General features: G+C 42.4%; 1 protein-coding gene across 1 annotated transcript in view; it reads left to right on the forward strand.

The window, feature by feature from the left end:
• Positions 1-2,251: 2,251 nt before the first annotated feature.
• The window catches only part of MME (membrane metalloendopeptidase), a 92,544-nt gene continuing 69,229 nt past the window's right edge, over positions 2,252-25,566 (forward strand). The window contains exons 1-2 of the mRNA XM_003416139.4: positions 2,252-2,419; positions 3,143-3,178. Of these exons, the coding sequence (XP_003416187.1) occupies positions 2,260-2,419; positions 3,143-3,178 (196 nt within the window). The 5' untranslated portion in view covers positions 2,252-2,259. The remainder of the gene's footprint in view (positions 2,420-3,142; positions 3,179-25,566) is intronic.

Raw genomic sequence — 25,566 nt, forward strand, 5'->3', positions numbered from 1 at the left:
TCATTTACTTCCCTGCCTCAGTTGCCACCAAACACACCCTCAGGGTGTTTACGTATGTATTAAACAAAGATCTTGAAAGACAAGAGCATTTCTGAGCAGTCACTTCATCTAGAACCTAGATTATGCTGATTAATTTGTATCCAGGTGTCAGGGGCTGATCTGTTAGTTTAAGGTATTCTCTTTTCTTTACTCACCCAGAGTAAATGGTGAATGGCTGATAAAGAATCGCTAGACCTCTAAAAGAAACAGAATGAAATCTAATATTTAGGTTTGTATACACTCAATTTTCCCTCAAAACTTCTGCAGTGAGGTGCACTGTAGCCTTTTCTGCATGGTGACACTGTGTTATTTCAAACAGTAACCAAGTGTGATCTTTGTAAAGAACACTTACTGGTTGTGCAGCCTTGGATAAGTTACCTGACTATGGTGTCCCCTGATTTCCAAAAGTATAGATTTGGAGTATTAATATCCATCTCATGAAGTTTAAATGAGTTAAAACAAACAAAAAAAAACTCATTGCCATCAGGTTGATTCCGATTCATAACCACCGTGTATGACAGAATAGAACCGCCCCATAGGGTTTCCAAGGAGTGGCTGGTAGATTTGAACTGCCCACCTTTTGTTTAGCAGTCAAGCCCTTAGCCATGGTGCCACCAGGGCTCCTTAAGTGAGTTAGCCCATGTAAAGCACAGAGAAGCTTGACTGGCACGTAGAAGTACTCATAAAATGGAGCCCTGGGTGGTGCAAAGGAGTTAAGCCCTCGACTACTAACTGAAGGATTGGTGGTGACCACACTCAGAGGCACATCTGACGAAAGATGGGGTGATCTGCTTCTGGAAGGTCACAGCCCTGAAAACCCTGTGTAGTGCAGTTCTCCTCTGACACACACGGGGTCACCAAGAGTTGGAATTGACTCAATGGCAACTTTTTTTTAGGGGGAGGGGCCGGTAATTAGTGGAAGTATTAATTTAAATACAAGTAAAATATGCCCTGACAGGGAACACAACAGAGAATCCCTGATGGAGCAGGAGAAAACCTCAAAATTCTAGTAAAAAGACCAGACTTAATGGTCTGACTGAGACTGGAGGGACCCCAGAGGTCATGGCCCCCAGACTCTCTGTTAGCCCAAAACTAAAACCATTCCCGAAGCCAACTCTTCAGACAAAGATTAGACTGGACTGTAAGACAAAAATGATACTGTGAGGAGTGAGCTTCTTGGCTCGAGTAGACACATAAGACTCTGTGGGCAGCTCCTGTCTGGAGGCAAGGTGAGAAGGCAGAGGGGGACAGGAGCTGGCTGAATGGACACGGGAAATACAGGGTAGAGAGAAGGAGTGTGCTGTCACGTTGTAGGGAGAGCAACTAGGGTCACATAACAATGTGTATATACGTTTTTGTATCAAAAACTGACTTGAATTGTGAACTTTCACTTAAAGCACAATAATAAATAAATACAAGTAAAATGTATATCTTAACAGTTGAAACCCTGACCTAAAAGATGAATTTTTTTTTTTTTAAATCGTGTTTTCTTTTTTCTTCAGTTGCACAGGAAAACATTGATTATGTTTAAAACCGTCCATCCCAAAGTGCAGACTGTTGACTTGTGGTCCAAGAAGTGACCATTTTCAGAGTGTTGTCTAACCAGTTAATAGATATTCATACCAGCAGCAGTAGTAATTTTGAACTGTAAAAATAAAAGTTGTTTTTGAGACTTAAAAATAAACTACCTCAAGTGTACCCTTCCCCCCCCCCCCGGTTTTTTATCTGTATTCAAATTTCAGGTTACTGCTTAGTCAAAACTCGTCGTATTAGTCATTGCTTTCTGAGCCACTGGGGCAAGATATAAGATGAACCTTTGCCATTAGTGCAAAGTTCAGAAGGGTTGGTTTAAAACTTCCCTCAATGATGGTATGGCAATGGTTTGCTTGTGAGCTGCTGAAATAACCCTGCGTGAGTATGTCCCCGAGTCTCTGTGTCTAATTTCGTTTGGCTCTTCAGAGATATGTGTGTGTGTGTGTGTGTGTGTATCAGCTTTGGACTGGAACCGATCAAATATATCTGATTCTATAGCCTTCCCTTTGATAATCAAAACTCTGGACTTTTCAACTAAAACTTTCATTTCTTTCTACTTTAAGACAAATTAGCTGTTTACTCTTATTCAGGCACCTTAAGCATCAGGTAAATTTATATGTATATATCTTCTTTTTATTTATTTACCTGTTGTTAGAAGCATTTTTCTTTATTTGCAGATTTTAGGTGATGGGTAAATCAGAAAGTCAGATGGATATCACTGATATCAACACTCCAAAGCCAAAAAACAAACCACGATGGACCCCGCTGGAGATCAGCCTCTCGGTCCTGGTCCTGCTCCTCACCATCATAGCTGTGACGATGATAGCACTCTACGCCACCTACGACGGTGAGCCGCTACCCCGGTTGCACGCCAGCAAACGTGAAGGACACAGACGTCTTCATCTTACACTTTTGCCCACTAACAAATGTGTTAAGAGGAGAAACACTTAAGGGTGATATAAAGACTTATTTATAAAATGCGACACGAGTATGTCAAAACTGTTGACTTTGGCCGAAGTACCACGTTTTTTCTGTTTGTGTTGAGTTATTAATTACCCGGTGTACTTAGTATACTTGTGCTTATTTTATGAAGATTCTAATGTATAATTTTATTTGAATAAAGTAGACACAATTTCATGGCCAAGTTCAGCCATGGTCATTAGTCAGCTTTTATTGTGTCAGTGAAGTTCTAAAGGGCTACATGGGAATTTAAAAGGTCTAATTTGTGTCTTAGAAGTTTTTTCTCAATAAAGATTACCAAAGATTCATTCGGTAATGGGGGGTGGGGAGAAAAGATTACCAGACTAAAATAACTATTTCAATTTAGTAGGCCTTTGTCTTGGTAGGTTGAGATGATACAATGAACACATTTTTCTTCATGATCCGTTTTAAATTTAGGATTTTCCTATTTATTTATTTTTCCCTCTAACCACTGACAATGACATAATATTAAAGTTTTAGCTCTTGTTTAAGGAATAGTTTGTTTAATTGGCAGTTTAAAATAACAAAACATAGAGAGAAATCAGAAAATATATTACAAATATTTATGCGTATTCCCTCCTTTTTCTAGATGGCATTTGCAAGTCATCGGGCTGCATAAAATCAGGTAAGATTCTTTCTAAAATTAATAGCTTATGACATTTAAAACTCAAATACTGATAGATATATATCTACATTTGCTTTATTTATACTCGTAATCATTCTGGAAAGGGAAATTAAAATATTTGTAAATAGATTAATTAACCTTATTCTAAAAAAAATAGCTTACTGTTTTTAGGCCTGGGATTTATGGTAGGGCTACAGAGAACTGTACCTCTAGCTTTATAAAGCTTAATAAAGAAAATCAACACATATTCTCATCTTATCGTTAATTACTAAATTTCTTGATGCAAATTATTCAAGGAGTAGAAACAGAGAAGGGAAATGACATGCAGTTATGCAAGCCTTCGTGGGGAAGTTGAGATTCAAGAGGGGCTTTAATGCAGGGCTAGGGTCTGAAAATAGGGGCAACAGAGGAGGGAATTCCAAACAAGAACAACAGGAATAAATTAAGTTGTTGAGAAGCTGTGAAAACGGAGGTTTGATGCATAGGGGTCCGTTATGGAGAGCCTTGAAAACCCGTGTCTCACTTTGATGTTGTAATAAAGAAGTCATGAATATTTTCACGAGCAGACGAGTGATAAGGCAGAAATTGAAAGATGACTCTGGAAGTTTTAGGCTGGTTGGATTGAGTGAGAGAAGATGGGCAGGTGGGGGGCTGCTGCTGAAATCTGGTGTGTGGAGGAGGTCAGCCCGTGGTGGGCTGACAGCTGAGAGACTACGTGAAGGGGGACATAAGATGACTCAGCATTGCCGGCTGGCCCAATGAAATGAAGGGTGTGAATGAGTTGAAAATGACAGCAAGTTTTAAAACCCGAGGGATTCAGGAGAATGGTGGCAGCCCACACAGAAATAGAAAAAAATAGGAAATACGTTTGTGTCCTAGTCATCTAGTGCTGCTATAACAGAAATACCAAAGGGAATGGCTTTAACAAAGAGAAGTTTATTCTCTCACGGTCCAGTAGGCTAGAAGTCTGAATTCAGGGCGCCAGCTCCAGGGGAAGGCTTTCTCTCTCTGTCAGCTCTGAAGGAAGGTCCTTGCAGTGCATCAGTCTTCCCTTGGTCTGGGAGTATCTCAGCACAGGAACCTCAGGTCCAAAGGATACACTCTGCTCCCAGTGCTGCTTTCTTGGTGGCATGAGGTTCCCAACCTTCAGGTTCCTTCTCTTTCCTTCTTATCTCTTGAGAGATAAAAGGTGGTGCAGCCTACACCCCAGGGGAACTCCCTTTACATTGGATCAGGGATGTGATCTGGTAAGGGTGTTACAATCCCACCATAATCCTCTTTAACATAAAATTACAATCACAAAACGGAGGACAACCACAGAATACTGGGAATTGTGGCCTAACCAAGTTGATGCACACTATTTTGGAGGGACATAATTCAATCCATGACAGTTTGTTTTCAGGGAGAAACGTGATTCATATAGACCTGGAGACGTTTGGTCTAAGCCAGGGTAGAGGGACAGCAGGAAGTTAGAGATGGGCAAAAGAAGCAGGGACTCTGGATTTGGGCCCCTCGGCTCAGGGGTGATAGCTGAAATCTCGAGATTTTTGAGTTCCATACAAGAAGAATAAAAGAGAACCAAGGCCTAAACTTAGAAGGACATGAAGAATTAGGATAAAAGAAAAAGAAAAGGCAGGGAGGAGAAGGAGAACTGGATAGAGCGGTATAAGTCACATTAATAAGTGTGGTAAAAAAAAAAGAAGAGCATTTTGACAAGGAGAAAGACAGTGGTAGCTGGGTTCACCTTGCTAGAGATGCCGAGTGTATTAAGGACTGCAAAGCTAGGAGATAACCAGAGGTCAATACGTAAGTGAAAGTTTCTCAAAGCACGGTAGACGTGAACATGTAAGAGGGCAGCTGGTGAAAAGAAAGGAGGGAGAGGACTTGGGAGGGAGCAAGGGTAACTTGGACAACTTGGGCTCATAGCAGCTGTCCTGGTCACCTAGTGCTGCTATAACAGAAATGCCACAAGTGGATGGCTTTAACAAAGAGACATTTATTCTCTCACAGCTCAGGTGGCTACAAGTCCAAATTCAGGACGCCTTTTTTAAAACACAAACCCAATGCCTTTACCACACCTGAATAAAGAAATAAGTTATAATCATAAAATTTCTCATCAGTCTTCAATTTGTTCAGTTGCCTTCTGAATATTTAAAATATTTTGTTCGTATTGGGATTCAGTAACGTCCGGTGACAATTAGTTGATGTGTCTCTTACGTCTCCTAATCTGTCTCCATTTCTCTGCCTTGCATTTCATTTCTGAAGAAACTAGATCCTTTGACGAGGTAGGGATACATTTCTAAAACCCTACAGGTGGTTGTACCCAGGGACCTAGACTAGTTCCTCTAGCAATGCCAACCCCAGACAGCGGTACGACATTCAGAATCTGGAATTTTAAATGTGGCTTAACGTTTGGTGATGTGGCCTTTTTATCGTCTTTTGGCAATGTCTTGATTCATTAAAATGTATTTAACGAGCACCCTTTAATTTTAGCTTAGAAATCAAACACCTTGCAGAACTGTGTCTTGGCAGAGAAATGTATGCAGTAGAATCGCTTCCGTGGTAAACAAGGTTGCTGTGTGTTTCTCTTCATTCTGCTCTGTTGGTTCACAAGCTGTTGGAATACATTTATATTCGTAGTTACTATTCTTCCTGGGGAAAAATGAAAGATGATGCATACCCTCATGCCCCTGTACACACACACACACACACACACACACATACACACACAGAGTCCTCTGCTGCTTAGGAAATCTTTTCTGCCACAGGGAATACAAGTGCTGCTTTTAGAAGGTGCTGCATACTAAGAAAATTCTAGGGAAATCCTGGAGAGAAGAAAGTAACAACAGAAAGAATGGAGTGAATGGAACAGAAAATAGGTGAAAGAAGGATGCAGAAAAAAATGAAAAAACAACCTACTGCCCAATTTATAAATCATTCTAAAAGACTGAGAGGTTACAACCCGAGCACAGAAGTTCTTAGAATTGGAAAAGTAGGTCTTGATATCCAGTGTGCTTCATTTAGTGAAAGTTGGTTCTACCTTGAGCCTTTCTCCCAATGGAAAGGAATGTTGTGGCAAGTGTGTTTCTCTCTTTCATCCTTTGAAGTCAAGGAGTCAAGTAAAACAGTGCCAGGCAAAAATGAAACATGTAGAAGGCTGTGGATCACCCTGAAATCTGTTTAAAGTGAGGTAATTTAAATAATACCATTTCTAATTTAAATATTTGTAAACACATGAACCAATATTCATAACAACAAAAAAGAAACCAAACCCATGGTCATCAAGCCAACCCCGACGCATGGCAGCCCCACGTGGTACAGTGTACAACTGCTTCATAGGGTTTTCTTGGCTGTAATCTTGACAGAAGCAAATCCCCAGGCCTTTCTTCCATGGCACAGCTGGGTGGGTTCAAGCCGCCAACCTTTAGGTTAGTAGTTGAGTGCAAACCTTTTACACCACTCAGGGACCTAAGAAACAAAACTTGTTGCCATCGATTTGATTTTGACTCAAGGAAGACACACTTTAAAATGACTTAAATGTCTGAGGATATAACTTGCCTGTAGAGTTGCTATGAGTCAGAATTGACTCGACAGCAACAGGTTTGGTTTTATATATGAAATAGAGCCCTGGCGGTGCAGTGGTTAGGAATTCATCTGCTAACCAAAAGGTCAGCAGTTCGAATCCATGAGCCGCTCCTTGGAAACCCTGTGGAGCAGTTGTACTCTGTCCTATAGGGTCACTGTGAGTCAGAATTGACTCTATGACAAAGGATTTGGTGTTGGTTTTTTTATATATGAAATGCATCAGTATGAAAAATTATACCAAAACAAAATATAAAAACCACTTCTTAACAAATAATTTTTAAAGCAGTGTTCAAAGCATTACTATTAAAAGTATGAGTAATATTATTCACCTTTTTTTACCATATAAAATGGTCAGAAACATACCTGATATAGATCTTACGTGTAATTTCTCAAATTTCCGTAGGTAAACCTAGAGCCTGAAACTGGCCTCCATTGCATATAAGTTTCCTAACTCGGTAGATTTCAAGGAATCATACGGGCAAAGTCGGGGTTTCTCAACTTGATTGTGGTTGACATTTTGGGCTCGATGAGTCTTTGCTGTGGGGTGGCTGTTGTGTGCGTTGTGGGATGTTGTGTTGGTTACCTAGTGCTGAGTCGGGATCTACTGGACAGCAATCGGTTTTTTTTTTATATTTAAATGGGACTATAACAGAAATACCACAAATGAGTGGCTTTAACAAATAGAAATTTACTCTCTCAGAGTTCAGGAGGCTAGAAGTCCAGATTCAGGGTGCCGGCTCTAAGGGAAGGCTTTCTCTCTCTGTTGGGCAGGGGGATGTTCTTGTCATCAATCTCCCCCCAGTCTAGGAGCTTCTCGGCACGGGGACCCCAGGTCCAAAGGATAAACTCGGCTCCTGCCTCTTCTTTCTTGGTGGTAGAGGTCCCTATCTCTCTGCTCACTTTTCTCTCCTTTTATCTCTTGTAAGATAAAAGGTGATGCAGGCCATACCCCAGGGAAACTCTCCTTAAATCAGATCAGGGCTGTGACCTGAGTAAGTGTGTTGAATCTCACCCTGATCCTCTTTAACTTAACCCAATCTTGCCGCATTTACCGCAGGCAGAGATTAGGATTTACAACACATAGGACAGTTACATCAGGTCACAAAATGGAGGACAGCCACACAATACTGGGAATTGTGGCCTATACAAGTTGACACATATTTTTGAGGGACACAATTCAATCCATGACAAATGTTTAGTGGCACCCCTGGCTTCTACCCACTAGAATCCCCATAGCACCCTATGTTCAGTTGTGACAAGAGAAAAATGTCTCCAGACATTGCTCACCACCCTGGGGATGGGGGTTGGGATGGGGTGTGGGGGAAAGGCAGAATCACCTCCAGTTGGGTATCCCTGTTTTAAGTAACCTGAAGAGGTCATCTAAAGTTTTTCCCTCTGTGGTTGTCAGAATAATACCCTCACCCCAAAGATATCTATGCCTTAATCCCTAGAACCTGTAAATATGTTACCTTCTATGTCAAAAAGGACTTTGGGGATGTGATTAAGATAAGGATAATGAGGTGGGGAAATTTTCCTGGATTATCAGAGTGGGCCCAATGTAATGGCAAGTGCCCTTATAAGAAGGAGGGAGGAGGGTCCTTCTAAGAGGAGATTGATAATGTAAGCAAAGGCCAGAGTGACGGGGGGCCACAAGCCAAAGAATGCAGGTGGCTTCTAGGAACTAGAAAAGGCAAGAAACAGATTCTCCCCAGAGCTTCCAGAAAGTACACAGCCTGCCGACCCTTTTTGACTTCTGGCCTCCAGAACTGCAAGATAATAATGTGTAGTGTTTTAAGCCACTCAGTTTATGGGAACTTGTTACGGGAATGATAGGAAAATAACATACTCTCCTTAGTCCTGTTCTTTTAAGTTGTCTTTGGAGAGTTAAGACACAAATACACAAGTGTTTCTCACTGAACTGCTGTTTTATTGTAAATCGAGGGGCGCACACTGGGGAGTCCCTGGGCGGTGCAAATAGTTAAGCGCTGGATTACTAACCAAAGGGTTGGTGGTTCAGGCCCTCCCAGAGATGCCTCAGAATCAGGGCCTGGTGATCTGCTTCCGAGAGGTCCCAGCAGTTCTACTCGGCTTTCTGTGATCACCACGAGTCAGGTCAACTCCATGGCCACTAGCTAACAACAACAAAGTATGTAGGACCAAGACAGGAGTGTCACACAGGTTGGCTGAACAAGGAGGAGAGGAATGGAATAGCGAAAAGGAAAGGAAAGCAAAGCGGGCACTTACTGCACGTTGTTGGTCCTGGCACTGCTGTAAGCAGGTCATGTGTATTGACTCATTTGATCCCCACAATGACTCTCTGAGGTCACAGCCTTATTACCGTCTTTTTACAGATGAACAAACTCGGGCTGGGATTTACACCCAGGAACCCTGGCTTCAGAGCCCATATTCATAACCACTTTTCTATGCTGCCTCAGAGGAGACCAGAAGTCTTCTGTACTCTAATGCCCAATGCCTATGTATATAGTGTATGAAAGTGGGTTGTCTCTTTTCCTGCTGTAACTTGGAAATCAAAGAGTTGAAATAATTAAATCACACCTAGGAGGAGGGGAATAAGTATCTCCTAGGCCCAGAAACCAGCTACTTTCTCAAGAGTGGTGACAGGAATTGACAGATTTGGAGGAGCAAATGTTAGCCACGTGATTCAAAACCTTCCACAAGCTAAAGAAGTTAAGATACGTGAGCAATGCGATCCCAAGAGAGGGAGCAGGACCACCTGCACGGTTATTCAGGTTGTACACTGCCCAAATGTATGCGGCTTCCCTAAGACATAGGCTCGTGGAGGATCAAGACCTGGATGACACACTCATCAGGACCATCCACTCCTTCTACTTGAATTCTCTACTCACCAGGCAAACTTTGGATGACTATTTAGTTTTTAATACAGAAAAGGAAGCTCTCTGTTCCCTAGAAAGATGTAAGCAGCCTGGTGACAGGTGTTCTCATTCTGATATAATTGTCAGTTTTGTGTGGCTTGAGCCATGAACCTGGAAATGAGCATTCCAACTAGCTGGTCCTATCTGCAAGGACCAGATCCTGGCAATGCCTTACATGAAGTGTCTTGGCATCACCATCTGGCCTTTCCCTTGCAACAGTGAGCATCTCTGGATCTCTATGGACCGTGGTGCCTTCCTTCTTGCCTGTTAGCACCCCAGCAACCCCCAGGAATTAAAAATGGCGCAATTAGATAGGTACAGGAAGGACTGCAGGCTGACTCCTGAGAACTGCCAGCCCTGTAGCAACCATTCAAAGTAGGAGATGGGGCTATTTCATTACGTAATTAAGTTGGAAAAAAAAAAAATCCTTTAGGCAGTAAGAACTCAGCAGGCACCCTAGTGGAAAGACCACTGAAGCACACCTTTATTAATTTAAATGTGTGCTATGTGGCTGTTTGCCTTGGGCAGCTTCCCTGGGATGGTTTTCACGACAATTGTGCAGCAATAACCCAAAACCAAACCTCATGCCATCAAGTCGGTTCCAACTCATAGCAACACTATAGGACAGAGGGGAACTGCCTCATGGGGCTTCCAAAGCTGTAATCTTTAGGGAAGTAGACTGCCATGTCTTTTTCCTGTGGAGCAGCTGGTAAATTCAAACCACTGACCTTTAGCAGCCAAGCCCTTTAACCGCTGTGCCATCTTAAAATTTCTTTAGTCAAAACTAATATCTGTCAGTCAAATCCTGTTTTCTCGTAAAGGAGTCAATTATGTGATAAATACCTGTTGCCATAGAACAAATTCCAACTCATAGTGACCCTATAGGACAGAGTAGAACTGCCCCATAGGGTTTCTAAGGAGTGGCTGCTGTATTCCAACTGCTGACCTTTTGGTTACCAGCCGTAGCTCACCGTAGCTTCTAACCACTTCACCACCAGAGCTCCAGGTGATAAATACACACCTATATAGCATGTTTTCCTTCTAGGTAAATTTTAATCAGAAGGGCACCATAATGGTTTTATGTATGGTCAAGGGACAGAAAACATATATAATTTGAATTAAGAAGCTAAAAAAAAAAAAAAAGGGAAAGAAAAATAGCAATGCTCTGGTAAACTTATTTGAGAACCCAAAGGTTCATTTTACAGTGACAAAAATTAGCTGTGTGTAAACAGGGGGAATATAAACCGTAGCTTAGGCTGGGATGAGGACCCAGGTTTCACACTTGACATTTTAGGGTGAGAGAGATGGGAAACCTCCTCTGTAGTTGGAGGATCCTGCTTTGTCCTGCTCAGGGCCAAATCCATGAGATAGCAAGTGGCTTTTTACTGAGTCTTTGATATAATAAAAACAAATTGATAAAATTAACAGAGTGTTAATGGAAAATTGAAAAATAGGGAATTGAGAGCTGTACGACCGTAACAGAAAAGTTGCACAAGCCCTTTAAATGTAAAAAAAAAAAAAAAAATTCATTCTCTAAAACCATTCAGAAGAGGAGGCTGCTGAGATAGTTTTGATCCTGGACTGACTGAGAATTGGAATAAATTCTCTGATCAAAACACCCTCACCCTGTTGTTGTCGTTAGGTGCCATCGAGTCGGTTCCGACTCATAGTGACCCTATGCACAACAGAACAAAACACTGCCCCGTCCTGTGCCATCCTTAACAATCGCTGTTATGCTTGAGCTCATTGTTGCAGCCACTGTGTCAATCCACTTGTTGAGGGTCTTCCTCTTTTCCACTGACCCTGTACTCTGCCAAGCACGATGTCCTTCTCCAGGGACTGATCTCTCCTGACAACACGTCCAAAGTATGTAAGATGCAGTCTCGCCACCCTTGCCTCTAAGGAGCATTCTGGCCACACTTCTTCCAAGACAGATTTATTCTTCCTTCTTCGCTGACACCACAATTCAAAGGCGTCAACTCTTCTTCGGTCTTCCTTCTTCATTGCCCAGTTTTCATGTGCATATGATGCAATTGAAAATACCATGGCTTGGGTCAGGCGCACCTTAGTCTTCAAGGTGACATCTTTGCTCTTCAACACTTTGAAGAGCTCCTTTGCGGCAGATTTGCCCAATGCAGTGCATCTTTTGGTTTCTTGACTGCTGCTTCCATGGCTGTTGATTGTGGATCCAAGTAAAATGAAATCCTTGACAACTTCAATCTTTTCTCTGTTTATCATGATGTTGCTCATTGGTCCAATTGTGAGGATTTTTGTTTTCTTTATGTTGAGGTGTAATCCGTACTGAAGGCTGTCGTCTTTGATCTTCATTAGTAAGTGCTTCAAGTCCTCTTCACTTTCAGCAAGGAAGATTGTGTCATCTGCGTAACACAGGTTGTTAATGAGTCTTCCTCCAATCCTTCTTCATATAGTCCAGCTTCTCGGATTATTTTGTTCAGCATACAGATTAAATAGGTATGGTGAAAGAATACAACCCTGACGCACACCTTTCCTGACTTTAAACCAATTAGTATCCCCTTGTTCTGTCCGAACGACTGCCTCTTGATCTATGTAAAGGTTCCTCATGAGCACAATTAAGTGTTCTGGAATTCCCGTTCTTCGCAGTGTTATCCATAGTTTGTTTTGATCCACACAGTCGAATGCCTTTGCACAGTCAATAAAACACAGGTAAACATCCTTCTGGTATTCTCTGCTTTCAGCCAGGATCCATCTGACATTAGCAATGATATCCCTGGTTCCACATCCTCTTCTGAAACCGGCCTGAATTTCTGGCAGTTCCCTACACCCACTAAAACCCAAAAAAAAAAGAAAAAAAAAAACCAAACCCATTGCCATCAAGTAAATTCTGACTCAGAGCGGCCCTATAGGACAGAGTAGAACTGCCCCATAGGGTTTCCAAGGAGTGGCTGGTGAATTCGAACTGCTGACCTTTTGGTTAGCAGCTGAGTTCTTAACCACTGCACCACCAGGGCTCCTCCACACCCACTAGGATGGTCAAATCAAAAATATGTCGTTGTCATTATTTGCCATTGAGTCAATTTTCAACTCATAGCAACCCCATATGACAGAGTAGAACTGCCTGATAGGGTTTTCTAGTCTGTAATCTTCATGGAAGCGGGTCTCCAGGTCTTTCTCCTTTGGAGCCACTGGGTGGGTTCGAACTGCCAACCTTTTGGTTAGCAGTGGAACACTTAACTGTCGTGCCACCAGGGTTCCTGAATCAAAAAGACAGACAATACCAAAAGTTAGTGGAGACGTGGAGAAACTGGAACTGTCATGCATTGCTGTTGGAAAGGTGAAATATTTCATTACAAACCAACTCAAATTTTGCTCAAATTGTGAAAGCTATTTTGGAAAACAGTTTGGCAATTAAAAAAAAAGTTAAACGTATACTTACTGTCCAACCCACCAGTTCCAGTCTTAGGAATTTACCAAAGAGAAGTAAAAACACATGTCCTCACAAGAGCTTGTATGTAATTGTTCATTACGGTATTACACCCACTCCTTACTTATCAATGTGCTTAGGTTCCAAAGACCAGGTCATTCTGTGAAAATGGAGGGTGACTACATCATTACATAATGGCCAAACCCCTGAGAATCACAGCCCAGCCAAGTAAACACATAAACAGCATTACTCTCACCTCTCTCCTTGCACCTCAGTATTCATTAACTGCCAAAAGTACTCTGTTCATGGGCAAAATAGTTGGATAGTAGATTTTTTACTATTGTCGTAAATGCAAAATGTTGGATAACAAGGTAGTCGTTAAGTGAGGAGTAGGTGTATTCATAATAGCCCCAAAGTGGAAACAATCCAAGTGTCTATCAACATGCGAATAAAGGAAACGTGGTGCGTCCACGAAATGGAATTCCGCACAGCATTAAAAAGGAGTGAAGTGCTGATAACGTGCAGCCATGCGGCTGAAGCTCAAAAACGTTATGCTAATTAAAAAAAAACAGTCACAAAAGTCCACGTATTGTATAATTCCAACTATATAAAATTTCCAGAAAAGGCCAGACTACAGAGGCAGAAAGCAAAATAGTGGTTTTGGGTGGAAAACGGATTGGCTGCAGATGGGCACGAGGAACCTTCCTTAGCGAGGGAAGTGACCCAAGCTGGCGTAGTGATCGTTGCGCAGCTGTATGAATGTATTAAAAATCATTGGGTGAATTTTATGGTATGTAAATTATAACTCAATAAAAATGTTTAAAAAAAAAAAAAACCCTTCCCTCCTTTCCGTTTTCCGGTGTCCATTTACAATTGTCTTCTGTTTTGTTTTTATGCTTGTTATTTTATTAAATGTTGAATACATTGATTCCTGTTTTTACAATTCGAAATGATTATGTTTAGTTTTCCGTGCCTACCAAATCTAAGTTAAATAAGTAAACGCAGGCTTAGTTTGAGGGAGCCCATGTTATTTAATCGTATAGGATTATATTGATTAAAACTCTATGGAAATAGTAAATCCGCAAGGAAGTTAAAATTGCCTCAGGATTAGACATTGGCAGCATTTTCACCCGCCCTGGGATTGCACCGACAGAGGGGAGCAGCGATGTATGTGGCAGGTATACCAGCCAGCTGAATCAAGGCCCCACTCACTGGGTCTACCAGAGAGCATGTGCTGGGATAGCCCTGTTTCTGGAAAAACATACTGGTTTCACACGGATGCTGTGAAATGTATAACTGATCATGTTTGCCTTTTCACCTTGGCTGTTAGAAGATCAAGAGCCAAATTTGTTTTCAGCTCATACTGTAGGTTGGCCATAGGCCTGCAACCCAGCTATAGGACCCCTTTGTATCTTTGTATGGAATTGCCTTATTAGCATTATTCCTGTACTCCCCCTTCCTTCTCATCTAATGTATATGGTTTTATTTTATGTGCTCCTGTAAGGTGACTTTGAAATCTTTTAGGAACAATGAAGGTTAATAAATACATGCATGAGAATATAAATAAATTTCAGTAAGAGATAGTGTGCAGAAGGGCTGTTAAATGGTAAACTTGGTTTCAAAGAGACGCAAGGGTTGTGTATAATTAAGGTGCGGTCTTTTGAAAGATGACTGTTGTTTTTTTTCCCCCACTAAGCCAACTTTTTTTTAAGCCAACTTAGCATGGGAGAGCTAAGATGTAAGTTTCAGCCACATCCTGTGTTGTTGGTATGTGATCTTAATTAAGTCAGTTGAGCTTTCTGCATTTCATTTTCCTTATCTATGAAATTGGAATTAAAAGTGTCTCATCTTACAGAGACAACGCGAAAGCTCATGACAGCCCATTTCATGCTAGGTGTCCTTCAGGGAGATGAACCGTAGGTAGCATGCACAGATTTGTTTCACTTAGCCCGTTATTTCATGAAAATTACAAACACTTTTTAAAGCTTTTTGTTGTGGGTCAGAGAGCGGACAGTATTTTTTTTTTTTAAAAAGAGGAAGGTGTGACAACGAAAGAATGTATGGGGGGGCAGTGTTTTAGATATTCTCAAATAAAAAAGTGCTGTCCTTATTTACATTTCTTTTGTCCACTGAGCTCTGTGGTGGGGGACGGGAAGGGGGGTGGGAGACGCAGTTGAGCGCATGGATCAGTTGAAGCGAGCAGGACCAGAAGTGCGGGCACTGGATCTGTGTTCCCTATGAACCAGAACCTGCCTTTGGCACACCTTGGTTTGAAAGCCTTAGCTCCTCTGTGCTGGCCCCTGCAGACCCTCACTGTTAGCTCATCCCTCACCCCTGATTAACCCCTAAAAGGAAATAAGCCAGGGGCCTGCACCAAGAGGAGCTGCCTAGATCCTCCATACTCCAGGTTTGTTCTGTGGACCAGAGGCAACGACATCACATGGGAGCTTATAGAAATACAGATTCTTGGGCCCCGGCCCATTCCTACTGAATCGACATCTGCACTTTTAGCCAAGTTCCCAGGGATTAGTGTACACTTTAAAGTTTGGAGCCCTGGCGGCGCCGTCGTTAAGAGCTTGGCTGCTAACCAAAAGGTCAGCAGTTCGAATCCACCAGTTGCTCCTTGGAAACCCTATGAGGCAGGTCTCCTCTGTCCTGTGGAGTCACTGTGAGTCAGAATCGACTCAGTGGCAGCAGTATATAAGGGTTAAAGTTTGAGAAGCACTGAGGAACAGTGGTTCTCAACTGTGGCTGCTGATTAAAATAATTTGGGAAGCTTTTAAAATATACTCATGCCAGTCTTTCTCCTTCCCTGCAACACAAAACTCCAGTTCCTTCAGTGCAGTGGTCTCTGTTGTATGTTAGGAGGGGAAGCAATTTAAATAAATACGCTGGCATTAAGTTGCCTCCTGTTCCCGCAGTGGAAGGAGCAGTGGAAGGATCTCTGTTAGACATTCAAAGGGAAAGCAATTTAAGTAAATAAGCTGGCATTCAGGTCTGTAGGAATTGCCTGGGCATTTGCATTTATTTTCTTTTTCATTTGCACTTCTAGAAGAAGGTGTATATTAACCAATGGATTGCTTTAATGGGTGCAATTTCAGACTGTGGTCCTCAGTGGAGAACTTAAGTCAAAGTGAGAGAGACACTGGACCCAGTCTTCTGATAATCGTGGGGAAGCTGAGCCTGGAATGCCCTCCTGAATTTCCCCAGCATAGAAGGGCTGCGAACCTGTCCATTGAAACTTCAGAACTGGCTTTTTCCCCTTATCTGTTTGTTCTTTCCTTCTTCATTCATTCAGTGTTCATTTATCTATTCCAAAAACATGAGTTGAGCACCTTCTATATGTTAAGCACTTTTCTAGACGCTGGAAAGATGAAGTCAAGATATCCCCTGCCTTCAGGAAAGCGAGTCTGGTTGGGATGACAGACCAGTAAACAAATTTCCTATGGTTTGGTAAGTGCTGTGGCGGAGATCAGCTGAGTGTGCTACAAGGCACAGAACAGAGGAGCACCTAAACTAGACCAGGTGGAGGAGTGAGCTGCTACAGACCGTTATGAGGCCAGGAAGGTATTCCCAAGAGGAAGCGATACCCGCTAAGTCCTGAAGGCAGGTCAGGAATTGCCCCACCAGCGGGGACCGAGAAGACTGCATGGAATGGATGAGTTGAGGAACCTGGTGGGGGGGGGTCATAGGGGCTGGAGGGTAATGTGGGAGATGATGCAGGAGAAGTAGGCCAGGGGCCAGGTCCTAATGGGCCTTATGTGCCATGCCAAGTGGGCTGTAATGCCCCCAAAGTCTATAGAATCTTAAGCAGGGTTGTGGCACTCTTAATCTTGTCTTCTATCTAGCCTAGGCCTGGTGAAGTGAAAGGTAAAAAATTACCCAGACAAAGGAATAGCCCTTTTAGTATTCTAGATGTGAGAGAGTATGGCAGGATTGAGGAACTGAAAGAATTTTGATTTGGCTAAGTCATAGAGGGTGTGTCGGGGGTTTGTAAAGGTGGGGGTGAGAAGGGGAAGTGTTGAGAGTTTGTGAAAGAGATTACCAGAAGCTGAGTCATAAAGGCCCTTGTAGTCCACGTTGAAGCATTTGGACCTTATACTAATAGCAATGGGAAGTCACAGAAGGCAGGGTTTTAAATGAGGTACAACTTGGTCAGAATTGTTTGAAACGGACCACCAACTGTAAGCAAACAATGGCTGCAGGCAGGAGATCAGTTAGGCCACTGCACTTCTGTGGATGAAGGATAATGTAGAATGGTAGAAATGGGGTGGAGAGAAATGGATGAGTTTCAGAAATGTCCAGCATGCAAAATTCATAAAGCACAGTATTTGCATAAATGTGAGAGGTGGTGAAAAAAGAAATGAATAAAGGTTAACTTAAGTGTCTGGCTTGGGCAGCTGAGTGTTGAGTATTGCCATTCCTCAGACCAGAGAACACAGAGGAAAACCAGGTTGGGGAATAGGCTGGGGCCAGTGCAATGAAGAGTTGTGTTTGAGGCAAGTTGGGTTAGGGGTACTGGTGAGTCTTCATGGAGCTCAGGCTGGAGATGTGGGTTCCAGAGTCATCAGCTTATGGATGATGTAGGGATTGCCCAAGAAGGAAATGGAGAGCAAGCAGAGAAGCACATCCTATAAAGCAACAACACTTAAAATGAGAAGAAGAAATTCCTCCAAAAGAGGCTGACAAGGAGTAGTCAGGGAGGTTGAAGGAAAATCAGAAAAGTGTAAAAACCACCAAAGCAAATGGAAAAGGGCCTGTCAGAAATTGGAGCCTGATCCCTGGGGTTAAATGCAGTTTAGCGGGTGAGAGGTTATACAGGAATTGAAAGCAAGGAGGAAGACATTGAAGATTTAGGTGGAAGATGGGAAACCGGTGGACCTTGTTTCTGGAGATGTAAGAGAATAAATCCAGAGAAAAGACAGCAGGATCACTCTTAGACAACGGGAGAAGGTTCTCCTCTTTGTCTCTTACCAGGAAGAGAGAGGCAATGATGGTTTGAATGCAAATAGGTTTGGGGTCTGGGGAAGAGTAGGAAGCTGAGTTATTGTCATCCAGCTGCTTCAGTTTCTGTGTGAAGAGTCAAGACCCATTCCTGGGAGTTGGGTGGTAGAGAAAATAAGTAAGGAGGACAAAGGGCCAATGTGAGGAGTGGAAGGGGAGGCTGACTAGGGCTATGGAGAAAGACCACCCACAGAATCGATGACCCCGTTGAAGTTGAAGGCCGTAAGTTTGAAATGGCATAACATCAGCAGTTGTGGGATTTTCCTAGCATCACTGATAATACATTTAACAGTTATTTATTGGTGCTAGGCACGGTTCTAGGTGCCAGGGATACAGAAGCGAACAACACAAAGTCACTGCCCATGAGGAACTTACAGTAAAAAAGAAGACAGACAATAAACAAATAAATGTATAAGAGACATTAATAAACGTGTCAACATAGAGTTGGAAGGGAAAAAGGAAGATGGCTGGACCGATGGAAGGTAGGCTCATTTGCATGGGGCAAGGGAAAGACATACTTTGGTGAGATGATGGTTTGAGTAGGGAGACCACAGGAAGTAGGCTGGGTAGAAGAGAAAAACAAAGTGAAAGTGGAGTGGTTACAGGGTGAGTTCTCAGTGAAGTAGAAAAGCAGGTGTAGAGGAAATAAAGGAACGGAAAAACATGCAGATGGGAAATTCAGAGAGTGGTTTACCCCAGTTGAAAATTTCAAAGGTAGAACTTTTCTGGGTGATGATGACATCAGGATGTCACCATGAAAACTGGATGCATGGAAGCGTCGTGGAAGTGAAGGTTGGCGGGAGTTCAGGTCAAGAGATTCCTAAGTAGCCGAGGTTGTCCATATAGTCCCTGGTGTTACCTGGGAAGATGGTGGAACTTGTGAGAAGGGAAGACTGAGCAAGATATCTGAGTCTTTAATAAACAAAAATGGCTGCGTGGGCAGTCAGAAGGTGACAGATTTGAGGCTGGGCTGGTTGACTGGCCAAGACCAAGTAAGCACAGTGGAGAATGATGCTTTGGATGCTGCATTAGGGTGATAATAGAAGGCTGGTCTTGCCTTCCGATTTTGTGGTGTAGTGGAGGGAAAGCGCAGGAGACAGCTTCAGGCGAAGGGCCTTCAGTTTAACCAGAGAGCTGGAGGGAGCCTTCCCATATGTAGGTTTAGGACTTAATATTGTCGTGCAGTCTGATTCCAGAAATGCACTTCTAATCCTCCTTTCTCACCTAAATCCTTTTCTTTTCTTCTCTCAAGAGGTGGGTTTGTAGGAGACGCCCTTCTGAAATGAGGTAAATATTTGCTGACAAGAGTAAGAGTCACAGAATCATAGGATTTGCCACCTGATCTAGAAATTATTTCATGCGGATTAGGGTTTTCAGCCCACATGTTGTCACATGTAATTATGTCACTCAAGTGGGATAAACAGTAACTGGTCAGAGGAGATACTGTAGAGCTGCCTGTCTGGCATTCCGTTGTGGGACTCTGTTAAATGGAATTAGAATTACTAATAAATTTATTTTGATTTATCTTTTCACTGCTACTACTACCCTACCCGATGCCATCGAGTCAATTCCAACTCATAGCAAGTCTATAGGACAGAGAAGAACTGCCCCATGGGGTTTCCAAGGAGTGGCTGGTAGATTTGAACTGCTGACCTTTTGGTCAGTAGCCATAGATAAAAGCTAGTGAAACAATGAATTCATAAAACAGAAAATATTTTGTCTAAACATTCCTCAGAGGCATAATCTTCTTTCAAAATTAAAGCAAAACGAAACAAACAAAAAACAGAATTGCCACATTTCAGAAGTCAAATGGCTTCTTTTTTAAAACTCTTCAATGTAGTGGGGTCTGACAATGGCATCTTAGCTGTGAAGCTAATGAAACCACTGGCTAGATGTTTGGAAAATCAAATTAAAGTCAATTAACAGGTAACCAATACCCAGCAATGGATTTGCTGCCTTGACTCCTAAGGCAAAAACAAGGAAGCCAACTGTACAGTGGTGGACATAGCCCCATTATATGATTCAAACAGTTTCCTTTTTGTTAATCAAGCCTTTCTTGAACTTCAAACAAATTCGTATTTTCAGAACTCCCCAAATCATTTTTTGGTGTTAGCTGCTGTCTAGTTGGCCCTGACTCATGGTGACCCCATGTACACAATGGAATGAAACTCTGCCCAGTCCTGCACCATCCCCATGATCAGTGTGGATCTGACCATTGTGCTCCACAGGGTTTTCATTGGCTGATTTTCAAAAGTAGATTGCCAGGCCTTTCGTCCTAGTCTGTCTTAGTCTGGAAGCCCGCTAAAAGCTGTTTGGCATCATAACAACATGAAGGCCTCAACTGACAGATGAGTGGCAGCTATACATGAGATGCATTGGCCGGTGATCGAACCCAGGTCCCTACGTGGAAGGCGAGATTTCTACCACTGAAACCATTGTCCCCTTCCCTCACCCCCAAATTATTAAGGACTTCTAATAAGGTATACTCGAGGAGCCGGTAGTTATTTAAAAATATTTTTCAGAGAAGGCCCTGAGATACTACATAAATCATGAACCGAAATTGTCCCCGGAGGGCACCTTTTAGCTAACAGATTGGCTCATAAAATAAAGAATATTAACAGCAAGTACTACACACCTTTAAAAAATCATATGTATAAGACCAAACGGTCAACAGTTACTCTAAAGCAAGGATGAAAGGATAAGGGGACAGGGAAGCCAGATTACGGGAAGAGAAACGTTCCAGAAGGAATTAAAGCGAATATTAACACATCATGAAAAATGTATCCAGTGTCTGAATAGTATGTGTTGTGATTGTTAAATGGGAACCTAACTTACCGTGTAAGCTTTCACCAAACACACAATAAAATATTACTTAAATATATATATATATATATTTTTTTTTTTTTTCAGAAAAGAAAACTTTTGTCAAATCTTTACTGGTATAAAGAAATTAGGATTTTTTGATACCTCTATCAGTTTGAAGCCAAAATGAATTCATTATTCTCAAACACATGCTATAGCCATTAATGATTTCACTAACTTGAAAGCCAAAAGGCAAAATAGTAATACTTTTATCTGCCACAGAGAAATAACTTAATCACATTTGAGTGAATCAAATAAGGAAGCAATATACGAAAAGTCATTAGCTGAACAGTTAATTTCTCAAAGCACCGTAACATAGTATTCTGTACCAAGGGTCCGATAATATGCAGAGAAGAAATGGTCCAAGTGAAACCTTGGAAATTCCCCTTAAACTCATATCCGTGCAGATATGAATCTTTTAAAACAGAGGGAGGTAATTACAGTGTTGATGTTGTTAGGTGCCATCGAGTCGGTACCAACTCATAGTGGCCCTGTGTACCCCCACGTGTCTGTCAGTTTGTCGTACTGTGGGGCTTGCGTGTTGCTGTGATGCTGGAAGCTATGCCACCGGTATTCAGATATCAGCAGGGTCACCCATGGCGGACAGGTTTCAGCTGAGCTTCCAGACTAAGGCAGCCTAGGAAGAAGGACCCGGCAGTCTACTTCTGAAAAGCGTTAGCCAGTGAAAACCTTCTGAGTAATAACAGTAGGCGCTATGAAACGCCACATGATGTACTTCGACCGTGATAATAAAAACAAACAAAGAAAAAGACGTGGGAAGATTTCAACAAAAGTTGGCCAACTCTGACTGAGCTCCATGGAAGGTCCCAATTTCAGGATCAGCCCATACCAGGCCTGACACTCTCTGAGGCTAAGGTCAGTCAGTGGCTCCTCATCCAGCCAGCCTTGCTGATCACCTCCGACCCCAGCTCTAGTGAGCGTGTTCCTGTCTTTTCCCTGGGGATCTCACTCCTGGCTCATTGCCCAGTTGTGGAATCTGAGTTTCTGCCTTTTGTCCTTGTCTCCTGAGGCTGAAATCTAGCTTAGCTCTTAACCTCATCACCTTTTACCAGACCGCCTGCTGGTTATAGCTCCGTGGCCGCAGCTGCCTGCCTGGTCCTCACCCACGTAGCTTCTTTCCATTGCTCTTAGCTGGGGACTTCTCTGTTGCCAATCTTGTGAGGGTCATCTAAAATCTGATTCAGTGTCACTGGACTGGCTCAAACCACTTCTACCTCAGCCCTGTTTAGCAAAATGACAAACATTTTGTATGAAAGGGAAAAATGTTTCTTTGTTTACAGGGGAAGTCCAGCTTCCCTAATTTTCGTGTGCCAACACAGAAAGCCAAGGATCCCACTTTTCCCTCCCATCAGTTACCATACCTATTAATTAAAAAAAAAAAAAAAACACTTGGAGGAATTAGTTGTCTAATTTATTTAAAAAAGGGAAATTTAATTATGTGTGAAAAATCCAAAATTTTTCAGATATGACCTATCTGACATTAAATGAGCAATAGAAATCCTTTTTTATTCAGTGTAGTCATGGAAAATTGAAACCAGCCTCAAAATATTTTAAGATTCTGATACAGTCCGTGTGTGGTTTTTAAACTTTGTAAATAACAGATGGGGATAATTTACGGTATGGAGAATTTATTAATTGAGAATGAAGGGTCTTTTTGTAGTGGCCCTTATAGGCTGATCAATGTGCTAGGTGTTGGGATTAGAATCATTAATGCAAATGTATTGATTATTATAGAAAATAGAATTATTATCTTTATGTTCTATAGGTTACTCGAGGATACGCTTTGAATTATTTCTTAGAAATCACACTGCCCATACTGGTAACTGTAGTTGATGGTCTAAGGCTCCAGTCTCCAGAATGATGCGTTAGGAACCTTACAGAAGAGGTTGGCCAGCAGCTTAACATCTGAAGTCTGCAAGAACTCTATCTGAGTTCATGGAGAGAACTTGCCCAAGCTAGGACTAGTGAAAGCATAAGTTGACTTGGCAGGGTATGTGTGAAAAAGATGATTTAGAACCTTGTGACCAGTCATAAAGCCAGGTGCCCTTGACAGACTTCCAGGACAGGGTGGGCTGTTTTCTGCAACCTCAGCAACGGTAGATTACTTTTCCCACCAGCAGATGCCTTCCCTTCACTGGACAGGGTGATCAAGTCCAGGGCTCCTCTTATTAATTCTATCAACAAAGATACACAGGGCTCCTCTCACAGGCTGAAGCCTGGGTGTCTTAGTTAACTAGTGCCGCTGTAACAGAGAGACCACAAGTGGGTGGCTTTAACCAACAAAAATTTATTCTCTCACCCTAGGAGGCAAGAAGTCCAAATTCAGGGCGCCAGCTCCAGGGAGAGCTTTCTCTCTCTGTCAGCTCTGGGGGAAGGCTCTTGTCCTCAATCTTCCACTGGTCTAGGAATGTCTTGGCACATGGATCCTGGGTCTAAAGGACACGTTCTGCTTTTGTGGTGGTAGGAGGTCTCCCTGTCTCTCTGCTTGCCTCTCTCTTTTATATCTCAAAAGAGATTGACTCAAAGTACAACCTAATCCTTTAGATTGAGTCCTGCCTTATTAACATAACTACCTCTAATCCTGCCTTATTAACATCTTAGAGGTAGGATTTAGAACACATAGAAAAATCACATCAGATGACAAAATGGTAGACTGGGAATCATGGCCTAGCCAAGTTGACACATTCTGGGGAGACACGGTTCAATCCACGGGACTGGGGAACCTAGCTCTTACCCTGCCTTCATCCCAACCAGTCCTTTAATTCTCCACTCTCACAGAGATCCACTCTGTACTCCAGTTCTCCTTCAAGGCCTTCACCTACCTTCTTTCCTTGCAGCATAGCCCAATACCTGGCACTCACATGTCTGTTCAGTTGCTAAATGAATGAATGAAGTGTTCTTTGCTCTTCCACCTTTGAGACTGACTAAAGTCTCCTTATTTCTTTAGGGAGGGCGTTTCTTGACTCCAGCCAGACTAGGCTTGCTATTCTTGTTCGATGCTCTCAGGACACTGTGTGATGTCCCTCTTATAATTCACATCATGCTTGTTAGTTACTTGTCCAGTAACCTTTGCCCACTGTACTGTAAACTTTGACTCTTTCTATCTTGTTCATCATTCTATTCCCAGCAGCTAGCAAGGTAGGTGACTCGTGAGTAAGTCGGCAATAAATATTGCTTGAATAAACAAATATATTCTCAGGTTCTTTATCTTGAGGTCACAAAACCATGGTTGCCTAGGCGAGGTGATTTTTCAGGGCACCTGAAACACAAATATGGCGGCACAGCCATGTTTCTAGTCTGGCTCCGTCCCGCTTATGTAAGTCAGATTCCTCCACTCTTGTTTCCCTGTCAGGGTTCCTAAGTTTAGCCCTTTTCTGTCTGATGCATCTCCGTTGCTAGCAGGAAAGTCAATTACTCCCTTCTCAGCTGTCTAATTTTCCTTGCTATTTCTACCCTTCTTAGCTAGATCTAGGTCAGCGTGGAAACAGGTTCTGCATAGGCTTCTTTTTCCCTTTGATTTCCTGCTTCAGGGAGAGTTTTCAGCTAATGTCCTATGCAGATAAATATGTAAATATTTCCAGTTCTCCATGACCAAAGTCACTACTGGTCTGGCTTTTTTTTTTTCCAACTCTAGTTTTCTCTGAGCTTCTTCCTTCTCAACAGCTTATTGAGTTATGTCTCTGTGTCCTCCCCCTCTCGGACGCCATTATGCAGCCCTCCTTCAGTTATGTCTCTGTGTCCTCCCCCTCTCGGATGCCATTATGCAGCCAAGAGCTGCTGGTCTTCAGCCGTCATCATATCAGGCTCCTCTGTCCCTGGTTGCTTAATTCATAACAAGCCGATTCCTGGTCCGCTCACACATACAACATAAGCTCATTTATGGCAGCACACTGCAGGCAACTCCTTATCACTAACCAGGCACCACTTACCATCAGTTAGACTTTGGCTCATGGCGACCCCATGTGTGTCAGGGTAGAACTACGCTCTGTAGGGTTTTCAAATGCTGGTTTTTTGGAAGTAGATGACCAGGCTTTTCCTCCAAGGCACCTCTGAGTGGACTCGAACCACCAACTTTTTAGTTAGCAGTGAACGTGTTAACATTTGCACCACCCAGGGGCTCCTCCTTATCTCTAGATTACATATAAAATAGGAGCCTTACTTGTCAATCAAACACTGGGTAAATTTAGGGATTGAAAATAAGCACTGAGCTGAACAAAAGAACCCTTCATATCTAGATATAATTTATATCATAGGAGTTCACGTGCACCATAAGAGAGACAGTCTTCTTAAAGATGAAAGCCTGCAAGCTTCACGAAGTCAGGGATTATGTCTGTTCATGGTATACTCAATTAACAGTGTTGGACATATAAAGGCACTCAAAAGTACTTACCAAAATGAAATGAAAAGCTTCAGAGCCTGTTCATGGTCCATAGGGAGGAAATCTTTTTGGAGAAAGGCAAAATGATTCAGCACCATCCTTTGGGTCTTCTATAACCAAGAAGAGTTATCTATTCATTGAAAAATATGAACACATGGAATCAAATACTGTCTTGTGCCAACTGAATGTTTATTGTTGTTGTTGTTGTTAGCTGCCTTCAAGTCAAATCCAACTCATGGAG

This window comes from Loxodonta africana, chromosome 23 (assembly GCF_030014295.1).
Source record: "Loxodonta africana isolate mLoxAfr1 chromosome 23, mLoxAfr1.hap2, whole genome shotgun sequence".
Classification (NCBI taxonomy): Eukaryota; Metazoa; Chordata; class Mammalia; order Proboscidea; family Elephantidae; genus Loxodonta; species Loxodonta africana.